Source organism: Myxocyprinus asiaticus, chromosome 25 (assembly GCF_019703515.2).
Source record: "Myxocyprinus asiaticus isolate MX2 ecotype Aquarium Trade chromosome 25, UBuf_Myxa_2, whole genome shotgun sequence".
In the NCBI taxonomy this organism is placed as follows: domain Eukaryota; kingdom Metazoa; phylum Chordata; class Actinopteri; order Cypriniformes; family Catostomidae; genus Myxocyprinus; species Myxocyprinus asiaticus.
The window spans coordinates 38,094,036-38,117,252 of NC_059368.1; the positions used below are offsets into that span (position 1 = coordinate 38,094,036).

Below are 23,217 nucleotides of genomic sequence, written 5' to 3' on the forward strand. Positions count from 1 at the left end.
ACATTAATAGTCGATAAAACACTTGAATAATCATATCAAAATATACGTGTTCTTCATCAAATTAAGTAGCATTTCATTTTTAAATGTTTAATCATATAACATAATTATATCAACATGAAAATAGCACGTTATAACTCCGGCTCTGGAAATCTTCCAGTCATGATCACAAACAGGCGATGTCCAGGTAACCTCAAATCATGAGATTCATCTGCCAGAGCAGCAATGTCGAAACACGACGGATGTAAAGTGTTCTTCAACAGATTACTTGCAATTTTAAATTTCAACCACAGATGTCACTAGAGAGCACAAAATTACATAGTGCAGCTTTAATAAAGATGATTTTAATTGATTGACAGCCCTACACATCAGGGTTTGTTACAAACCTGGGTCTACTACCCTAACCAAAAAAAAGTGTGCTTTTGACATTCTTTCCCTGTATCCATTTTTTGTGTGTGTGTGTGTGTGTGTGTGTTTTTGTCTTTGCCATACCTTAGTGATCAACACTATCGTTGAACCTGGAGGAAAGATGCCCTCTATTGCAACGTCTCCCAGGGGAAAGACCAAAGCTGCTTCCAAGGAGTTTACCAGCCCCAGTTCCACTAATGTCAACACAAGTGCAAAGCGAGGTCCACGTGGGCCTGAAGGGGGGCGATATGTAGTATAAGCATCATCAACAACCGCACTTTTCTTTGGAGACTGCCATCATGGCATATTGGTAAAAGTATTCTGAGACTATTTGTGTTGCAAATATACATCATATGCTTTCTGTAAGACTGCTGACACTCTGCACAGGCTAAAATAGTCAACACTGTATTTACAACAGTTGTAACTCGTGGCTTGCTTGAATGATGTGGTCCTTCATGGCTGAGTGAATGAGTGAATGTTGTGTTGTGGCAGTATTCTTGTACCATGTCTTTTACGTTTTAATTGTTTGAAAGCCTTTGTAGCTTTCACTCAAAGTTCAGTGTCAATCATTTTGTGCATTTGGCCGCTACTAATTTACAGCAAGAAAAAAGTGTGGACACACGTCACTTTAGCCTGTAAAATGATACTGAATTAGTCAACAAGTGCATAGCCTTTAGGTCGCCTGCTTCGCCAAAAGTGAGTTCTTTAATGATTGTTTTAAATGATGAATGTTTTGAAAGATTAGAATCTAATATTGGTGCTTCTGAGAATATGGCTACTGATGAATTCCCACACAGATCGTAAAATAGGTTAAAATTCTGTTAAAAAGTGGCATTGATTGTTAAGGTAGGCTAAGTGAACTAAGAAAATTGTGATCAGAATCGATTGAGCAAATAATTGTATTTTTTTGCAACTACGTTACATAGGTATGGGGTGTTGAGTCGATGTGTGTGAGCGGGTGCTTAGTGCTAGAACATAATAGTATCATGTGTGATGCTGTGGAGAGTTGTTGCTGTGTGTTAGAGGTGAAAAAGAAAAACAGGTTACCCTCACTCTGCCAGATATATTTTATGATTGTATGCAACAAAGTGATCTATTTTTGAGTCTGATTGTTGCTCTGGTTCACTTGAAGAAACATAAAAAACAACAACTGGATGTTACAAGTTAGCCCACTCTTGTATGTATTTTAGCCATATAGGTGTTAGTAACTCTATGTATTTGTGTGAATGTTATAAAATTATTAGAGGGAAGTTTAAAAACTTTTTGTAATCGGCTCATTGGATCAAAAACAGTAATGTATCTCAAAACTGTAATTTAGGGAGTTATATAAATCAGCAACTCTTCTGTTGTTTAAATCTTAGATTTTAGTTTCAGGCTGGCAAGTTGTGTGAATGTGCAGTTAACTAATGGCACAAATCAGACCAACAGAACAATCGTAGTGAAAAATACAGGGTAAGTTACATTGAAACTAATGCAATGTATAAAATGTGCTTAAATTACATACAGCATCTGCCCATCTACACTGAATTATGTGGGGAAATTACACCATGTTATTATTGTATTTTCCTGCAGTACCATCACAACTTCTGCACTAAGAAATGATTGTATATCTGTACTTTATGGTTTAGCAGCTTATCATCAGTTTGCTTTCGTTTTGGCTGGGTGTTACGAATGGTTCGATGTATGAAAATAAAAATACAAATGAAAGAATTATTTTATAAATATTGCATGCGTACCATACGTACTGTAAGTGGGCCAAAGCTAGGAATTGTTTACCAGCTGTGTGTTTGTCCATATGAAGAACAGAACTGCAGCAGTTGGTGAACATTTACATTTATAACGCCTAGTAAAGATAGCCACAAATATGGTGACTCAAGATGCAATTGTATGTTTTGTGCTGGAGCGCTAAGCTGTCTGTATGTATTCCTGCATTTATTGTACAGTTGTCTTTGAGTCACCCTCAATATCAGGCCTTCAAGTTCATTGCCAGCTTTGAACTTGTCAGCTGTATTTAGATGTTCTCGGAAGTGAAGCTGAAAACAAATTCTAGTCTGAATCATCTATATTTGCATTTATCTCACTGGCTTTGCCCTTTATGCCAAGACATTTTCCTAATTACATGTATCTCATCCCATGAGATCCAATCTGTAATCTTCATAAGCCCTGAATTACTGAGACAGGAAAGTCACTTTCACATCTACAGTATATTTCATTTACCTGCATTACAGGACACATGTACCTACACTGTTAAAAACATACGTAAATATCCTGCGTACAGTTGAAAATCCAACTTCAACTGTTTTTGCTAAACACTATAATTTAAATTTGTATTCTCTACTTTTTTCTTTTATTATAAGCAATGAGTAGTGTAAGTTAATTTTGTTACTACATTTCAAAGAATGTCACTGATATCATCTTATGCATCATCGAAAGTGTATATGTTTTTTCATCACATTTGTAATAAATTGATTTAAACCATTAACTGCTTTTTTTACTCTTACTGGAAACACAAACTACTTAACTACAAAACGTCTCTGTTACTCTCGTAACCTTAGTTCCCTGAAAGGAGAAAACAAGATGCTCTGTCAGTAGCTGATGCTATGGGAGTGATCTTGAAACACTATACCATCCTGCCAATTTGATTGTCTAATGAGGCTTTATGCTGACATCAATATGGGCGTATAAGCCTGGGCCCAGCATAACACTGTCAGGATTTTTCGATTGAAGGAGAGCGTATCACTCGTCCCTTAACAGTGAAAAATCAGTAGCTGTGGCAAACCTACGAAGCATCTTTCAGGGAACCAAGGTTACAAGAGTAACCAAGACATTCCCTTTCAAGAAGGTAACTTCGACACTGTAGTGTAGCTGACACTATGGTAGCCACACACCGTAACACCTTAGTAATGATAGGGCAATGCCCTCTAGCCAACAGACCAGTAAAAAGGCATTGCTGTAACCACCCGTTCATGTAGAAAAATAGGAAGGAAAGTGGGGAACAATAAACCAATGAATCAATGCCAAGACAAAGACACTAGCCATCCTGGGTAGTGGTCCAATGTCTTGACACACCATACCGGTTAGTGGGAAAGAGGAGAGCAGAGCGGTCCTCTGGTGAAGGGCCTTTGGTACAGTGACACTAGCCAACAAGGTTGTGAGACATTGCATAAATGCTCTCATTCACACCAGTGGGAATGAAAAGACCACAATCTTTGATCTAACACCAATATTAACCAACTGATTAGTGATCAACCCTCTTCCTCTGTAAAGATCTGGAAAGAAAGGGTGAGATACATGCAGGTTACAAAACCTGATAAAGGTGTTAGGGGAAGCCCAACATGCAGCCAAATATATGTCTTCTAGTGACACGCCCTTTGCCTATGCCCAGGAGGAGGCCATACTCTTAATAGAATGCACATTTACGCCCATGGGACATTGAATGTCTTTCATTAAAAGCATTTTATTGACACTGAACCCCTGTTTCTAAGGGTCTCATGTCCAGTATGGGCTGTAATCCAATGCGCCTTCTGGTGATAATAACGGATTTAAAAGTCTTTCTGCTCTTCACCCTGTCTGTATGCTCTCTATTGCATCTTTGGCGAAGAGAATCTGTACCTCCAAGCATAGAAGTGGGGCATCTCACACAGGCATGCTGAAGGAACGAATGCCGTTAAAGTGTGGTGCTCTCTTTTTGAACTAAAGCACATATCCTGTGTGGATCGTGTTCAGTTCCCAGGTGGAAATCCCTGGAAAACCCCAACATGCGTCCATGTAGCGGGTCAGGGGACACAGCAGTTGAACTATGTCCACTGAGGTTTCAGTACCACCTACCCTCAGGGGGTGGTCGCTCAGTAAATCCAGGTTGGTTAAAGCGGCTTTTTTCCTATCGCTTAAATCTGACAAGATGTGTCACTCAGCGGACACCAGGCTACTCATTGATCTGACGATGACCTGGGCAGTGATCTTGGTAGCCCAGGCACCAGAACTGTCATGCGACACAGCTCTTGAAGGACTCAGGGTCTGGACCATTCTCATCCAAGTCCTTCAGCAAAGCCGCCTAGTAGGCCTATAACACCACCATTGTTTGCAGAGCCACACCAGCCTGACCCGCTAAAGTGTAGGCCTTACCCAACAGTGTGGATGCGAGACTACATGGCTTGTATGAATGCACCAGCTTAAATTTCCACACCAGTGTGGAAGAGCAGGGGCATACATAAATGGGCCGCTACTGCCTCTTTGACTGGGGGAGTCTGTTTATATGCTCTAAGCTGAGCACGGTCCAAAGATTTGAAGGCAGCTGCACCTGAAGCATAAGTTCTCACCGAGTATGGCGAGTACCATGTCTTTACCAGCTGGTCGTGCAACTCAGGAAAGAAAGGTCCCGGAAAGTGCAACACCTGATTACGCTGGCTCAGTAAAATATGTTCATCCAGTCGAGAGCGCTCTGTCACATCTGGTATGGGCCACTCAATCTGTCTCTCGACTGCCTGACCAAGAACTTCGATCATCTTAGTCTCGGAATAAGATATAACTCTCTTTTCCACCACTCCAGGGGAAATACAAACACTCTGCTCATCAACTGAGTGTGACCAGGTTTAAGCATCAGATGCCTTCAGTGATATCGGATCACCCTCTTCGTTCTTGCCACCAAACGCGATTGAACCATGTGCATCAATCTTAGGGCGCAGGTCATCACGGGCGAACCGCACAGGAAAAGATGCTCTATATGGAGGAGCGAAGGTGTGCAAGGCTTGTGCTGGTGACAAATCCTCTTCAAAGTCTCCATACACTATATCCCATCCTTCATGTGGTCCATCTGGAGACACAGAAGTAGCGAAGTGGGAGGAAGAGGGATTGGCTTCCACTTTCTCAATGAAAGTGATCTGCAAGCGCAGCATCCTGAGCTTCATGCATTTGCAATGAACACAATCAGAACCCATGTCTGATGATTCAGCATGAGCTCGGTCCAAGCATAAAAGCCAACGCTCGTGCCCATCTTGCACAGATTTATCGCTCACAAGGTGGAAAACACCTGTGAAACATTGTCCGTCATTAAAAAGACGTTTTCTATCAAGTGACTCTTTTAGTTTTCTTCAATTTGCTCTTTAATGAGTACAGTGCAAACTGCAAACACGGAAGTGCTTCTGAAGTGGTGCATCTTTTTGCTCAAGCACCACAGGAGGAAGAATTAACTTGTTGTCGCTGACAAGGTGCAGATCACCTAAAAGCGGTGGGTTTGTAGATTAGGGTTCCAGAGCACGAGAGATGTCTACGCTGCTCTGAAAGACCTGACTGTGAAATTCTGACTGTGCGATGCTGGGTTCTGACTTATATGCCCACGATGATGTCAGCATAGGCAGAGCACCAAGCGTCACCAGCCAATTAAATTACTGTAACGGTAGGGTTTCAAGGTCACTGCGCCTGGGAGGTTAGGGCATCTTATAACGTCAGTGGCTTCCGATTTGGCAAACATAGCTCGTACACAAGGCCAGATTAACCATATGGGCCACGCAACAGTATTTTTGCTGTCAAAGATGTTTACAGTAGCCTAGGTAATGATACATAACGTAGAAGTTGACATGGTTATGTTTTGAATTTAAGCTACTGTTAATCAGTAGAAAAACAAGAGAAAAAAACGGCAGGAATGTGAAACGAGACACAGGGGCGGTTCAGAAGACAGAACAACTCTGGACATAAGCATCGGAGTTGTCACCACCTCTGAAAAGCCAAGCCGATGTCGTTTCGTGTTTTATTATTACAGGCTCTGTCGCTTCCCCTTTTTGCTTGCAGACTCTTCTCGGTTCGAGGTTTCTTTATTTTGAAAACGGGTGATTCCCCAGAGGGTAGCCTTTTTGAATGATCCATGGTCAATGTCATTTGTTGTGGCTACAAGTTTTCAGCTTCAAACTACTACCACTTATCACCGCACACATACACACTGCAGTAGCTCCGGACCTTCTTTTCTTTATTTACAGACATGTTGTAAGCACGCACGGATGACTGACGGATGTAATTTCCCACCAAATCCGACAGCTCTAAAATATAAATCATTATTGTACGCTTACCTATAACGTAGTGAATCGGATATGGAAAATACATGATTTGGAAGATGGATTGTTGGTATACTTGATGTTTTCCGGTAAATTGTGCCATTGGAAAAGCATTCAGCTCTGAAGCTCTCTCATGTGTGCTATAATTTTTCAGAAAGCTAGGAACATTTAGCTGTCAAACTAAATTTTATATAATTTATTCCATTGTTCATTTGTCTTACTGCCATTTTAATATGTTTCTATCTGTCTTTCAGCTTGTAATCATTTATTCTTGTTCATTGTTTTATTATCTTTGATCTGTTTTATATTTTAGTTCTTATAATTTATAGACTATGAATGATTACAAAACATTTATAAATGTCATTTCCAAATAAAATGCCAAAACTTTTCTGATATAATTACTTTGCACTGTGTTTGGCCATTTTAAATGAAGAATTAAAGTGTTTTTTATCTGCCCTCATGGACAGGTCCCAAGTTCATCATTAAGGGCAGCAGCACAGCAAGACCCTGGTAAAGTACAGCAAGCTAAAGCAGGCACAAGTGCAGACTTCAGTCATGTAGAGCCAGCAATTGCCATGCCAACTGTCCCTGCAGACTGGCCTTATGATTCTTTTCCTTTTTTTAAATTTGGCACATTAGGCTTAGACAATATGCCATACGCTTATTGTCAGTATAAAAAGTAAAAAAAAAACCTAATGTTCCTTAATATTGGCTCACTGTATGTTTTTGGGGTTACAAACGCACTGACGGGACCCCACACAAAGTTTTGCTTAGGGCCCCCAAAAAGCTAGGACTTGCACTGCGTGGGACCTGTTACTTTTCTCAGCACTGTCCAGGGTTGGCCAATCACCGTCATTTATTATAACTGGATGAGGCTATTTAAAATGCTTTTATAGATACTGCTGAGGTGGATTTTCATTCACAGATATGAATCCTTGCAGATATCAGTTTTTATTCAAAATAATTATCTAGTGAAAAAAATCTGTCCCATGAGATATAAAACATTCTGAAATTTAAATGCAGATGAGTGGAGGACTTGGTTTTCTGTGACATCAAGCGCCCTCTGGAGGAAAAAAAAACAACAACTTTGTGTCTCATAGGTCAATGGTTGACAACATTTGCAATATTTTTTCATTTGCGTTAAAGTTTTTCTTGTTTCAAAGGGGGCCTGACCAAAAAAAATGTGAGAACCACTGAATTAAAGCAGTACTATGTGTTGAACTTTTGAAAATGTTGATATTTGAGTGTTCATATTTGAACAAGCATGTTGCAACATTAAATATTACTCAAACGACTGAAAGATCTAAGGGTTTATCAAGTTCTCATTTGATTACTCCCAGGAAACTGGGTTGAAAGGACTCATAAATGCTCTTGGTTCAACCACATTTGCTTAAGATAAAAACACTTATTTGCATAGGCTTCTACAAGTCCCACTGACCTCATTTATATGGGAAGTACAACAATTCGAAAACTCTTTCAGAGTTGAAATTCCTTTGTTTTATTATGGAGTGAATTTAAGAATTTGCAACTTTATGAACTGCGTATTTTGGACAAAGACAAAGCCCCTTTAACCCTTGTTCGACCTTCGGGACATTTTTGGCTTTTTCATTTATGTTTTTTCTATCGTTTTGGCTGTGTTAATGCCAACGACATAAATTGTGCCAAAGGTGTGTATTTTTTGGGGGAATTTTGATATTTCAACCTCAGTTCCTATAATACATCTATAATACACTGTGTACACAAAATAGTTACACTAAGGACCTTCCGGACAAAAATGTCCCCATTGAAACACAATAAATCTGCAATATTTGATCACAGTGCCATTAAAGCATAAAATCATGATATTATGCTTTCATTGCAGAGCCCTGGCTTCAAAATGTATTTAAAAAATATATATATTTTCCAACAGATGGCACCATTTTTCTCTTGTTTCACCTATGGAGCAAATACATGCTTTTTTCCTATTTTCTGTTTGCTATATTATAGAGCACAGCAGGCCAATTGAATAAATGATGCAGCTAGAATTGTGTGGGTGTGTTGGTATGGATGTCAGAGTGTGTTTTGTATGTGTGTATTGAGAAACTGTGTGCGTATGTGTAAAAAAAACAACAGTGGCATTATATAAACAAACTGGCATTTAAAGGGTTAAAAACCTGAAAATGAATAAATATTTGGACGTTATGATCAGGACTGACGTTGGTTAAAAAAATTAGCTCATTGAAAGTGGAAAATAACATTAATATATAATATTATTATGGCAGTTTTTTGACGTGGACATTTTTGTCCTCTAAGGACCTCTGAGCAACTTTTTTTTTATTGACGCACAAGGGTTAAATTACATAGAGTCTGCATTTATATAAAGCCAGACAGATAAGGAAATGTACAGTATCTTAATAAATAACACAGAGAGACACCATGAATCAGATTGCAGTCATGAAGGAAATGACAGAGCACACAGTCTGTCAGCATGAATCATGGGCTGCCTAAACCGATGATTAATAGTGCAAGGTTATATTATGTCCTTACCCATAATCTGACGTTAATGCCAGAGATACTGTATCATTCACCACAACAATGACACATGGTAAGTTAAAATATCATGGAAATTAAGGTCATACTACTTGTTCTTAAAACAGTTATACTAAGTCCAAAGTAATTAAGAAACATTAGCATCTGGATTCTTGAACAAAATTTAAGCTATTCCTAAATCCATTAGACAAAGACAAGGTTTAGGTGCAAAAGGAAAAAAATGTACCATGCCTTACATTTACTAAAATATTTAAACTTATTCTTTCCCAGATAAGAGTTAAAAAAAAAAAAAAAATGAATAAAAACATACCAAAAGTTAAAGAGTTGTGAGAAGAGTGCAAAAAGCACAAATGTGAAGAAAAAAAAGAAACAACAACAACAACACGATTTTCAAGTGGTCTGTCCCATTAAGAGCCTTTGTTAGACTGCAATTGCACTATTTTGCATGGGCTTGTTTTGTAGTACAGACTAGACTTTATACATTGCTAGTGAAACTTTAGCTTAAGTGAGGTTTTATCAAAGTACTTGGAAATATCATTGACAGTTTAAAGATTCATAAACAAGAGAGAGCTTTCCTGTTAGAATAATGTAAAGTGACTACCAAATTTCATATAGATATACTGTATCTACAATGAATATGTGAATGGTAAAACAAAGAATGCATGTACAACAATATTTACACTTCCTACCTGACATTCAGACCGCAAAAATTCATAGGTTCTCAACATCGGTAGGCAACGTGAATTAAACAGTGTCCACAATACCAGTAAAAAAACAACATAATGAATATTAATTTTGAGGTTTAAGTCTGTAAAATGATTAATTCAGCTACAGTACAATAGTTCTGACCATACCTTCAGTGGTATCTGACTTTAAAACAATGAGACAAATAATTAATAAAGTGAAAATATTTAACAGCCTGAAACTTAAAACATGTCCCTTAAAACACAGAGGAGCCAAAATATACATATATACACAGTTTTGTGGCCTCTTTTTATTTTAAGTTTTGGAATTTCTCTCTAAGATTCTTCACAACACCCTGTTGACTAGTATCAGCCCTTTTTCCAGAATCCACAGCATTTTTAAGGGCATCACCTAAGTGTTCACTGGTGGATGGAGCCTTCTCAAGTTCTTGGCACCTATTAATAATCGGCAACTGTTCTGCTCTCGACCCTCCCTCTTCCCTCAGACGGTACTCCTCTGACCCCTGATAGGCCAGACAGCGGTCAATGACAGCCATGATTGAGATCTTCTCTCGAGAAGTTGGCGAATGAATTTCCACATAGCCATCATCCATTCCATCTGTCCTTATTTCCTGTCTTTTTGACTCTTTCGCAGGCTGATCCATCTCTGCTTGTGGTGTTGCCTCTGGGAGTTTCTCGACCACAATTATGCTTTTCTCATTGGGAAGGGTAGCGCGACCAGAAACGTAGTAGCCACTGCTGGTGTTTTTACTCGGAAGATTGTGCAGATCGCTTGGGTTCAAACCACCCAATTTATGGTCCAAAGAACCAGCACGCTGGGTCCGAGCCAGCCCACCTTCTGTATCCCTTCCTGGATGATATTTATGTGTTGATGGGTCTGTGGAGCCACTGGTCACCAAGCTAGAAGTGCAGCTTGAACGTCGTCTTAAACCGCCATCAAACATCCTCTCTGGCACAGAGCGACTTTGGCTGACTAGTGGTTGCGTCAACGAGCTGCCCAAATTAGAATACTTTGAGCGAAGCTCACGGACATCTGGCCAGTTGAAGTTCTCAGATGGTGAGGGACTAAGAGGACTCCTGGAGCAGGACAGGTATGGAGACAAGACTCTTGGGCTACTGACAGAATTAGGAGTGTGGATTGGGCTGGGGGTAATAACCTGGGCCTTCTGGTCTCCATCATAGCCAGCCTGGTCGTATGGAGTCAGCGACAGCATCAGGTTTGGTTTACCTGTGAATCAAACGGACAAATAGAAATAATACGACGAAATTTTAGATTGTTATACTGTATACTTGAATATAGAGTAAACTAAATATAAGTAACATTTCAAGTAGACAAACTGCAATCAATTAATATTAGGGGAAATACTTTGAAACAAACATATAATAACGATAAAAAAAACAACAACAAAAAAAAACACTTATTACACTTAAAAAATATAATAATAATAACAATGTTAATAACAGTAACTTAAAGGTGCAAAATGCGACCCTTTGCACAACATAGCGGTGATTTTCCATTCAAGTCTCACAGTTTTTCAGCTGTGATACATGTGCTGGTAATAGTCATTTTGGTCTGGTACCTACTCTATTTTGATAAGAAATAACAATGAGAACTGGGTTCAATGACATCAGCCAGACTCAAAGTTGTATTGTCTGGATGAGCACCATGACTCCACGTGACTAACTGCTAGGCCACAGTTCCGACAATATTATCTTGTTTGATTAAGATTTGATTATATTTTGGAGCTGTGGCACAGTGGTTAGAGCACACTGTGCTTACAAGAAAGCAGTTTCTAATTTAAACAATACAAAAAGTGGCTTTAGAAGGCAATATATTGTTTATTTCCTAGAGTAGTCAATTCAAATTATTAATCAAATAAAATACATGATATGCTTAATATTTAATAGAATTAATCGCATATATAAATATTTGCAGAGGTCCTCAAATAACAAACATTCAATATATAATGACTGAATAATTATTATTTTATTTAAATAATTATAAATATAATATATATTATTATTATTATTATAATAATTCAGATAATTAAAATACATTACAATATTGTGTCAGACGAGTAAAGCATTGATAAGACAATACAAAAATGGGCTTTAAATGGCAATCTATTTTTTTCCCCCATATTACTGAACATAAGCCTATCATTGGCCTACAGTCGCATCAATGTACACATGCGTCAGATGGATGCTTTTGGAGCAACTCACTATGGTTGCATCGTGTCACAAACGAAGAGTTTTTTGGTTGCTGTATCAAGTTGAATGTAGTTTGAAATTTAGAAAAACACATCTGGAGATCTCTGCATTCGGAATTGCGCTCTGTCCAGCTGTGTTTGAACAGAAGAAAGCATTCTCATCTAGTGCTGTCGCTAGTTTCAAGCAAGCCTGAATGTGGTTTGTTGGTCTGTACAGCTGCACGTTGCCTATACAGCTGGAGTTTCACTTACTGCCCAAGCTTTAAGCTTGAATTGCTCTGATGGTACGAATAGTCCTTATTACGGACCTTAATTAATTGCATTTTTTTAACTCATTATTTATTTATATCATTAGTCGCACTGAATTAACACTTTAAATTGACAGCCCTAGTCAATATTCAAGTCCGGTTCATCCTACCTTTGGCCTCCTCTGACTTTTCTTCCACCACCGATAGCAAGTCTCTCTTGGCTATCAACGAATCTCCCTCCTGATTCTTGTATCTCAGCACTGGTTGTGTGCACTTGATGCATTGACTGAACTTTTGTGCAAGATGGAAAACTTTGTTTTGGGCTGAATCTGCATTTTCTGCTGACTGAGAACTTGAGTCTCTCTCTTCTTCAGCTTCTGCCCTCAACTGAATAACTCGTGGTGCTAAAGCTCTAAGGGGTCTTCCTTCTTCCTCCCAAATTCTGGGCCTGATACCTTCATTCTCACTGGTTGCATGGTTCAAGATCTTTTCCTTCTCCTTAAGAGGTGATGGTGTGGAAGATTCCTCTGTGATAGTGCTAAGATCTGAATCTTCAAGTATTATCAGTCCATCACCACCTTCTGTTTGTGATGTTTTGCCCTGGTTTTGACTCCTCCTGGAGAGGCTCGGACTGGTGCCTATAAAATAAGGAGTCTCTCGGGGTCGCAGTGCCTTGAGGTCCCCTTGACATCTAGTGACGTCTCTCTCCATGTCCTGCCATACTTTGATCATTTCATAGGAGGGGCGGAAAACCTCTTCTTGCTGGCTTTCCAGAGGTTTCATTGAACCATCTACACCAAAATCAAACAGGTCATTGTTTTTATCAAACCCAGAGAAATTTGTGGAAGCACTGATAACAGAACATGCCTGAGAAGCTGAAATTGTACTCAAATTTGCCTCTGAAAGAGCCATGGTAACCACTGGAGATTCTACAGCTGGGGTATGAGCTTTATCAGGTCCAGATGAATTGGTGGTCTTGTCGGGGGCAAGGCCATTATCCTTAGGAATGCTGTTGAAACGACTAACTGAATTTCTCACAAGTCCACTAGGAATGTAATTGAGGCTCTCTCTACGCTTTAAGCTAAAAGTAGCATCCTGGTGTTCTGCGTTTTCATAGTAGCTCCTAACCTTGTCAATGAGTAGTTGGTCTTGCCTTGAAAGCACCGAATCCATACTTCTGAGGATGCTTCGATCAGAGTCAAAAAGATTGTCATCTCTTGAGGACATGATCATAAAGTCTGCTTCTGCAAGGGCTTCTTGGGTCAACGGAATGCCATGCGACTCAGAGCAGGTGCTAGCCCGACGGTGTGGCCGCTCATGGGTGTCTCCCAGACTTATAATGCTTCCGGTCCTGCTGGCAAGATGTGGAGATGTGCAACCGAGGGAGCGTACCTCTTCAGTGCTGACGCTACTACGTCGTGCGTTACAGGCAAAGTGTTCTGCAATAATAGTGGCCCTGTCCAGCACAGATGATGGAAGGATGCTACTGGAGTCTGTCTTCTCCTCTGCATCCTCATCGTCCTCTGAGGACTCGCCAGGCGTGTTGACTTGCTGTAAGAGAGGCAAGGTCTCTTCTTTGGGAACTTCCTGGTCGTCTTTGTCCCCTACCGACTCCAGATCATGAATATTTGTAACCTGCTGGTCCATCTCTATGAACTCTGGATCAGAACAGGTGTCTGGCTTTAGTTGCTCGGTGGAACCCCAGTAAGAGGTAATGTTCAGGTTTTGAGACTTGTCCCCAAATATCTAGAAAGGGAAAGCCATATTGCAGTTACAAGCTAAATTCTTGATTATTGGGTTTGTTTTCAAGCATTATAATTCTAACAACAGAGCTAAAACCATGGTGCAAGTATAAAGCCATGCAAATAAAGAAATAATTATCTGAATATCTACATCTGAAGATAAAAATCGACAGCCATTTAAGGTAGAGACTCAAGAAGAGAGGCCAGACCAGACTGAGCTCACTAAATACATTTACCATGTACTGTTTAGGTCTATGACAACCTGTTACTTACCAAAAGCAACTTACAATCAATCAATGCAATTGTAGTTCTAGCAGGGGTTAAATTAGGGAGGAACGGTCTGTAACGACGTTCCAGCATCTCCAATAAAATAAAAAAAAATAAAAAAAAAAGTGTAGTCTATCGCATCAGAACCGATTCCACTAGATATAGCGGCACACTGCTTTAAGCACAAATGTGTTCCTGTCCCACCTTAAGACCCCTGCATACTTCATACAAAATGGAAGAACGAACAGGTGATGACATTTAGAACAAAATCTGGCCAAAACTGAGGTGTTTTTGCATTCATTTCGGTGGGTCGTAACAGCTCGCCAGAGCGAACTTTCAGGGAAACTTCTTACTGGCTGCTAAACATCTGCTGCCATTGGCCACGCCATCGGTTGGTGTGATTTGAACTCCACCTACTTTTGAAGCCAGGTAATTCAGTTTACGTCAAGTCAAGATCAGTCATTTATCAGTATAGTTGATTAGTATATTACTTTAATTCATCATCGAGTAGTTAAAACAGCTTTTTACTGATCTCGTGTGAATTCTACTCACAGAATGAGGCATGAAGTCATTAATAACACATTTTAATGTCATATTAGTTGGTTTTACATGTAGTTTTGAGTGTCCTTATGTTTAAATGTGTGCTGGGGCCTTTAGGGTTCCGCCACCTCAAAAATCCCAATTTAACCACTGAGTTCTAGATGTAAAGTACTAGTAGTGGCAGTAATATGACAAGGTTAACAACCTGTTCAGAATTAACCTCTTCATGTTCAGTTGATGGGCCATTGTCTCTTCTGAAGTTATTCTCAGTGACCTCACACTCCTCTTCATCCTTTCATAAAAGAACAAACATGCTTTGAGGATTTATGGATGTTTTATATATTCAACCAAATAACTTTAAACCACTACATTTTCAGAATATTTCAAGTGTTACATAAGCAATACAACTATATAAACATCAAGAGAATTATTCTCAATCCAGGGATCATTTAAGTTAATCATTAGTAATATTATTTATTAAAAACTGATAATGGTCAAGCACCTCATAACAAGCTGTGCATTATCACAAATAATCTGACAAGAACTCTAAGATAACATGCATGTCTGAGTTTAAAGGCTATTTTAAAATGACATGGACATGTTTTAAACTGTCAATGTAAGAAGAGAACAATTCCTATGACATGCAAACATTAGTTAAAATATGTTTGAATTAAAGTCAACATGAAATTATGTCTTTGCAAGTGAATCAGAATAAATAGGACAAGAAAAAATGTAGGGTGGGACATGATTGTATCCATCAGGAATAGACTGGATGGTGAAAAGCGGTCTCAATTTGACAGGTGGTTGGAGGGGAGGGGTTGAATAACAAGAGGGATTTGTAACGTTTCAAAGAAAGAGTTATTACATTTCGATGAAAAATTTCCTTTGGCATAATGTGTGTCGATCACTCATGTACAATAAGACCAGCAATGTGTATTTAGAAAGTAAGCAGGGTCAATTTTGATTTCATGTTGACATTTAAAATCAGCATGAAAATCAACATCACTGCTGAACATTCTTTCTAAGCCAAATATTAAGTAATTTTAAACCAATTATCATTTAATAAAAATAAAGAAAGCAAAACAGCATATAGAAACATTGAAATACTACATTAATCATCAACTGTACAGACTGCGTTTCCTAACAACACCATTATTAGATGTTTCTCCATTGAGTTGCAGCAAACCAGTGAACATATTAGTTATAAGCATGTTGTATGTGATCCATGCACTGTTTGATAATGCACTGAGCAAAGATGACATTCATGCTTCAAGGTAAGTCCTTACAATTTGTTCAGTTCCTCTAACAGCACTGGCTGATCTACAGTGTTAGCATCTCGCGAGTTGTTAGTGGATTGAGGCATTCTGTGAAAGCACATGCAACATATAGGGAGGTTTGGCAGATGCAGGTCAGGTGGGAGTATGATAAAACCCCCATGGTGGCAGAAAATCTCACCGTTGTGAAGCCCATGGAAAGCAAAGCCCTTGCTCTATAGTGCCAGCAGGAAATGGCAGCCAGCATGGAACTGGCAAAGTCAGCTACCTGGTTGTCCTCCATGAGAATATCATCAGAGTCACTTCCCTCGTCCTCTGCATCTTCCTCATCCTCCTGGGTTAACCTGTCCTTTGAGGAGGACGAGTCAGGGGCCGGCTCCTCATTGTCACTGTGAATCAGGGCTTCTATAGAGTCTTCCTCCTCTAGGGCAGGCCTGTCAGCTTCAGACTCGCTTATACTCGAGCCCAGAGTGCTGACGCTAGCCGTGGCCTGTAAAGGCCGTCCATCAGCAGGCAAAGCACCCTCGCTGTCCGCATGCTGAGACGTTAAGTCAAAAAACGTTCTCCATGATACAAGGTACAAAACATGACCCAAATCCAAAGTGTTGGTAACATAAAAAAAAAAAACACGGAAAAAATTCACCCAAAAACGGAAATTCTGTTATCACTTTAATGTTTTTCCAAACCTATTATTTTTCTGTTCTTTTATTTAAAAAAATGTAATTCCTCTTTTTTTATTATTTTGTTCCACTGAAAAAAATCATGTAAATAATGTAACTTAATGAGTAAATGACAACAGAAAGTCATTGATCCCATACAACACATTCAACAATCTTATTAACAATAAAAAAACAATAAAAAAAAAAAACAATCCATCAAACCAAAAGTACATACGATATGTACACTTGAGCTGTACACTGCCAATCTAGTCTCATGGAATGAACGTTACTTGAACTACATTTTTGCAAACTGAGTTTTACGTGCCACGTTCTACGTTTCACTGCAGTTTCCTGGTGAAATGAACACTAGAGGCATTACAACATCTGTGTTTTAATTCACTTTCACAAATCATGAGTTCAACAGCTGATTATGACTTTATAAAGACTTATTTTTCGCACTATTACTCACACACTGCTATGATATCGAAACACTTTTACTATAACACATAATTTGAAAAACTATACATTTTAACTCTTATATTACAGACTAACCAACATTTAAACACTTATTCTAATGTGATTAACACCCGTGGTAGCTCACCTGATATAGTGTTGGACTTTGAACTCGGAAATACACAGTTAAAGCCCAGCCAAGCACGCAAGCCGACAGATGAGACAAAAGTGTCATAGAAGCGACATGAAATGATGTGGTTACTTCAGAAAATGTGCTTTTCATTTCGCATTTTGTTTTTGGACACTATCGGTTAGTTTTAGGTGTTGGTTTAGGGCAGGGGTTTTCAAAGTCTTAAACAGTAAAGGCCTCAATGCTTCCTACGAAATGGGTGTGACATCATTTAGAATAAAATCTGTCCAAAGAAGGTGTTTTTGCGTTCGTTTCGGTGGTTCGTAACTGCTCGCTGGGGCGAACTTTTAGGAAAACTTCTGACTGGCTGCTAAACACCTTACTGCCATTGGTCCACGTCATCGGTAGGTGTGACCTACAGCTCCACCTACCTTGAGGCCGATAGCTAATTTTGTTTACATTGTTCAGTGAGAGTCATTAGAGAGCTGGTGGAAATGTACCTACATCAGAATGATCGTTCACTCAGAGACATTTTCCAAGACAATGTCATGCAATTTTTTTTTTTTTTTTTTTTTAAATCAGTCTACAAAAGAAATAAAATCCTCTCAAGTGCCCATTCACTCATGTGCCATCTGCAGCAAAAGCCACTCACACAGTGGCGGATTTAGGCATGGGCGACATCTTGCGCAATCATCATTGAATGGTTAAAACAGCTTCTTTTACTGACCTCATATGAATTCTACTCATAGAATGAGGCATAAAGTCATTGATAACACATTTTAATGTCACATAATACCTCTAAATTCCTCCCAGAGTTGCAGATTTATATAAATACAGTAATGTTGTATATAGGCCTCTACAATATCCAAGTAAATAGTAAATAATATAGCCTATGCGCTCCTCCCAGTTTGAAAACTGTGGGTTTAGGGTAAGGATGTCTGTTTTTTTACCTCTCATTTGCTTTTACGAAACTATCAGTTAAGTTTAGGTGATGGTTAAGGGTAAGTATGTCAGTTTTGTGTCTACACCTCATTTTATTTTAGATCACTATTGGTTAGGTTTAAGTTTTAGGTTAGAAAGGTACTGTATGTATTACTCATTAAATCTCCATCTAATATTCACCTTAAAAGCATAGTCTGATTACAACACAGTTTCACTTGCTTTTGGCGCCCCTCGCTGGACATTTCACTGGGAAAATGCAGTGAAATGTGTAATAATGCACGTCATTTCGTTTTGCAAAAATGTTGCCACAGTCACGTAATGTTCATGAGATCAGGCTGACACTGCTGTTTGTCATCTCTTATTGACAAATGTGTGCTCTCTAGACACTTCTTTATGGCTTGTTATCAATACTGACTACAGCTGAGCATTGGCAGTTCATTGCTGCCCTGCCTTTGATTGATTTATTGGCTTCTTACCTTCAATACTGCTGAAGAATTTACCCAGACAGCATACCAGACATCAGACAAGAAGAAAGAGAATGTCAGTGAACATGAAGGAAGATTATTCTGTCTACAAGATAATTATTAAAGTAGAAGTGTGTAATTTTCTTTATGTTAAAATAGGCTTTCCTTATCCCAGTTTAATATGCAGAGACAAGACATTTGTAGGTTGATTCCCACAAAATTATGGAACAAGTGTATGGACAACCACAGAAATTACAAATCGCAAAAAAGTCCAATTAACTTTTTTAAATATATATGATTTTTCCCCAATAAATCACTAAATTTGTTATAATTTCAGTCTAGTAAAATATATTAAATGAATGAAATAAAATATCTTTATTATAAGGCAAGAACGGGGCCTGGTTAGCTCAGCGATTAAAGATGCTGACTACCACCCCTGGAGTCGCGAGTTTGAATCCAGGGTGTGCTGAGTGACTCCAGCCAGGTCTCCTAAGCAACCAAATTGGCCCAGTTGCTAGGGAGGGTAGAGTCACATGGGGTAACCTCCTCGTGGTCGCTATAATGTGTGGTTCTCGCTCTCGGTGGGGCGCGTGGTGAGTTATGCATGGATGCCGCGGAGAATAGCGTGAAGCCTCCACACGCGCTATGTCTTCGCGGTAATGCACTCAACAAGCCACGTGATAAGATGCACGGATTGACGGTCTCAGACGCGGAGGTAACTGAGATTTGTCCTCCGCCACCCGGATTGAGGCGAGTCACTACGCCACCACGAGGACTTAGAGCGCATTGGGAATTGGGAATTCCAAATCGGGGAGAAAAGGGGAGGAAAAAAAAAAAAAAAGTCTAAAAGATGAGAATTACATCTTTGCTTCCAGTAGGAACATTAAACATGGAGATTTACCTTTAGTGCTCTTCAGGATCTCTTTAGATGGTTCTGTTGGAAGAAGACCAATTTGTACCAAAAAACAAAAGAAATAAAAGAGAAAAATGTTCACTTTGTGATACAAAAACATACATAATAAAAAATAAATAAATAAAATAAAACACATTTAGATGAAAACAGATATTGGACACCCACCAGACTGTCTGTCACCCTGTCTAAAGTTATAGAACTCCTCTGATTGACATGACACAGACTTCTTTAATCTCTCAGGGCTGTACCTGTAATTTTTATCTGTAAGCAACAAAGTAATAGTAATAAAAAAATAATAATAATATGCTGAATGTCAAAACAGGTCCATGATATCTTATATACGTGTTAGAATATTTTTTGCTACACTTAAAATAACTGTAATAATTGCATAATTAAAAAACATTGTAACATTTACTAATGGTCTGGTAAGCATTGTAATGTACATCCAAGAGTTAGAAATGTCATGAGACTTTGCTACATCGTTTTAATATGTACATGTCTTTAGCATTAAATATTACATGCTTGTTTATGACTCACTGATAAACGTGTTTGAATATGTAGACTTTTATTTGTTTTTCATGAATAACATCATGAAATGAATGTAATATTAAACCATCTTTAAAGATACTTACAAATAGAATCCATCTCCAAGATTGCTTCCTTTGCCTAAATGAGAAACAAATGTCAAAACAAATGCTAGATGTTTAAATCAAAAATCACAATAAAGGCTGTTTAATGGTTACGTGCCTTCTGTGGTATAACAGCCTGATGGTTTTCAAGAATGAGACGTTTGATATGATGAGCCCATAATTTTTTCTCCTCCACCGTCCGAGCCTATTCAAACGAAAGATTTTGCACATGTAAAGATTTCATGTATGCTGCTGCTTTTTTCCATGAAATGCAAAGAGAGAATTTCCATACTCTGTTCCATTCAATTTGCTGAAACTACTAAAATCAAATGGCCTACAAATTTCTGACAGTTCCTGAAACTACTGTTATCATTAAATTAATTGTGATTCATTATTTTAATCTACCAAAACTCCTACTTTAATTTTGTAGTTTTCAAATATTGTCTTGAACAATGCAGGGCCTTGGAATCAAAAAGGTTGAGAACAAAAATGATAGAATAAAGGATTTTTATTTTTGTCAAGACCGATGATTGAGTCCACACCTGGACAGTATGAGGCTGTTTGGGATGCTTGTAATGAGTGACGCTGAAGCACATCGAGTCCTTGGCACTCTCAATCAGCATGAGTGTTGAGCACTGCAGTGTGAGAAACAAGAAAGACAACAACATAATTTCCAAACAAGAGCCTAATAATGTATTAGTGCAGAACGTTCAGAGAATGAACTAAGAATCAATCAGTCCTCTTCTGCAAATACAGATAATGTCATACCGAGATGTGGGTCTTATAGACATAATGTTCTCCTCGCCGTTTAGTGATGAGGAGCATGCGGTCGAAGAGGAAGAGTGTACGCTCATTCTTGGCACGATGGACACGGAAGGTGCCCTCCAGGACCAGTTCCCCATATGTAGTCAGATCAGGTCCCTTCCAGTTAATGAGCAGAGACTGAACCTCCTGAGATAGACATCAAGGGAACAAATCGTGTAAAATTGCTTATATCTTGATTAAACGTGGCGCTTCTTCAACATCTGACACTTTTATGTCTCAGGGGTTGATTTTTATTAAAACTAACAGATTTTAACACGTTTCTGTTTGTTATATGAAGGTCACATTAAAACTATCTTGGGAACTGTTACCATGCTATCATTTATTTTTACTACGTTTTATCCTTGTCCTAGACCTTCATTTGTTTGTTTGTTTTTGTGTGTGTGTGTCAGGGGGTGGGGGTTATCCCCTTTTCTCCCCAATTTTGGCATGCCCAATTCCCACTTCTTACTAGGTCCTCGTGGTGGCGCGGTTACTCACCTCAATCCGGGTGGCGGAGGACAAGTCTCAGTTGCCTCCACTTCTGAGACAGTCAATCCACGCATCTTATCAAGTGGCTCGCTGTGCATGACACCGCGGAGACTCGCAGCATGTGGAGGCTCATCCTATTCTCTGCGATCCACGCACAACTTACCACGTGCCCCATTGAGAGCGAACCACATTATAGCGACCACGAGGAGGTTACCCCATGTGACTCTACCCTCCCTAGCAATTTGGTTGCTTAGGTGACTTGGCTGGAGTCACTCAGCACACCCTAGATTCGAACTCGCGACTCCAGGGGTGGCAGTTAGCGTCAATACTCGCTGAGCTACCCAGGCCCATAGACCTTCATTTGTTGTGTGAAAAGGATTTATATCAATACATAAAATGCTAGCTATGAAATCAGCATTAGCAAAACGAATGCATTCAATGTCATATCGGAATTACTGTAATTACAAAATGCCAACTAGGTGAATCTACTCTGAGCTGTTCACATTCTCAGACCTCTTAAGTTATTTGTTTCTATGGCAACACTCATAATGGCAAAATGGTCACTACATTAATTCATGAATTCACCATTATAGGTTCTATTTTCGTGGCAGCATAAAGCGCAAGTGGGCGTGGATGGGAGTGTTTGCGCTAATGTGGGTGTATTGTATGTTAATGAAGTGGCGCAAAGCGCAATTTTCTATTTTCCTCAGAAATAGGTTTGAGAAGAAAGACGTTTGAGAAGCACGTCTGTTGTCAGTGCAAAGTTTAAACTCACTTCCTGCATTTGCAGTTTGGAGATTCCACTAGCAGGTGGTAATAAAGTTCATGCCCAAACTCTGAAAATATAGTGGAACATCAAATCATGTCCCTGACAATCAGAGTTGTAGCCGTTTTATAAAAATGTATGCGATTTGTGTTAAACTATCTAAAAGTCATGGTTTATTTTTACATTTTTATCATTATTGTGGCAGGGCGGATGGCAGGCAATCGATACAATCACTGTTAATACTAGTCATGATTTGTGTGTCAGCAGATGAAAATTATTAATAATACATGAATTCTTTATAATTTAATGGAGCGTACCTCCAAATCCTGATGAGAATCACATTTTCCATGCGTATAAAAGGAGCGTGTCACTGTCATAGAAATATGCCTGACATTCAACAAGGACACAACTGATGCATAAAAGAATGTAAGAATGTCCATATTTCTATTCTTTTTTTGTGTGCGTGATTTTCTCTCCTTTTCTCCCCAATTTGGAATGCCCAGTTCCCAATGCGCTCTAAGTCCTCATGGTGGCGTAGTGACTCGCCTCAATCCGGGTGGCGGAGGACGAATCTCAGTTGCCTCCACATCTAAGACCGCCAATCCGCGCATCTTATCATGTGGCTTGTTGAGCGCGTTACCATGGAGACGTAGTGCGTGTGGAGGCTTCACGCTATTCTCCACGGCATCTACACACAACTCACCACGCGTCCCACCGAGAGCGAACCACATTATAGCGACCACGAGGAGGTTAACCCAACGTGACTCTACCCACCCTAGCAACCGGGCCAATTGGTTGCTTAGGAAGCCTAACTGGAGTCACTCAGCACGCCCTGGATTTGAACTTGCGCCTCAAGGTATGGTAGTCAGCGTCTTTACTTGCTGAGCTACTCAGGTCCCCCCATATTTCTATTCTTATAATTTACTTGCGTCTAGATTTAGCGTGTGCTTGAACAAAAGTACCAAAACTTCATGGCCATGCCCACCGACTTTGCACGTATGA

General features: G+C 39.3%; 2 protein-coding genes across 4 annotated transcripts in view; one reads left to right on the forward strand and one right to left on the reverse strand.

Moving 5' to 3' along the window:
• LOC127415770 (centrosomal protein of 170 kDa protein B-like) overlaps positions 1 to 2,887 on the forward strand; it is a 47,907-nt gene extending 45,020 nt beyond the window's left edge. For all 3 annotated transcript variants that reach the window (XM_051654665.1, XM_051654666.1, XM_051654667.1), the window contains one exon: positions 495 to 2,887. In XM_051654665.1, the coding sequence (XP_051510625.1) occupies positions 495 to 664 (170 nt within the window). In that variant the 3' untranslated portion in view covers positions 665 to 2,887. The remainder of the gene's footprint in view (positions 1 to 494) is intronic.
• Positions 2,888 to 8,748: 5,861 nt separating this feature from the next.
• Positions 8,749 to 23,217, reverse strand: part of LOC127415883 (pleckstrin homology domain-containing family G member 3-like) — a 36,084-nt gene continuing 21,615 nt past the window's right edge. The window contains exons 8-18 of the mRNA XM_051654898.1: positions 20,925 to 21,107; positions 20,699 to 20,791; positions 20,275 to 20,361; positions 20,160 to 20,193; positions 19,693 to 19,788; positions 19,516 to 19,548; positions 18,627 to 18,637; positions 16,148 to 16,504; positions 14,898 to 14,984; positions 12,314 to 13,889; positions 8,749 to 10,913 (exon numbers count right to left, since the gene is read on the reverse strand). Coding sequence (XP_051510858.1) covers positions 9,976 to 10,913; positions 12,314 to 13,889; positions 14,898 to 14,984; positions 16,148 to 16,504; positions 18,627 to 18,637; positions 19,516 to 19,548; positions 19,693 to 19,788; positions 20,160 to 20,193; positions 20,275 to 20,361; positions 20,699 to 20,791; positions 20,925 to 21,107 — 3,495 coding nt within the window. The 3' untranslated portion in view covers positions 8,749 to 9,975. The remainder of the gene's footprint in view (positions 10,914 to 12,313; positions 13,890 to 14,897; positions 14,985 to 16,147; positions 16,505 to 18,626; positions 18,638 to 19,515; positions 19,549 to 19,692; positions 19,789 to 20,159; positions 20,194 to 20,274; positions 20,362 to 20,698; positions 20,792 to 20,924; positions 21,108 to 23,217) is intronic.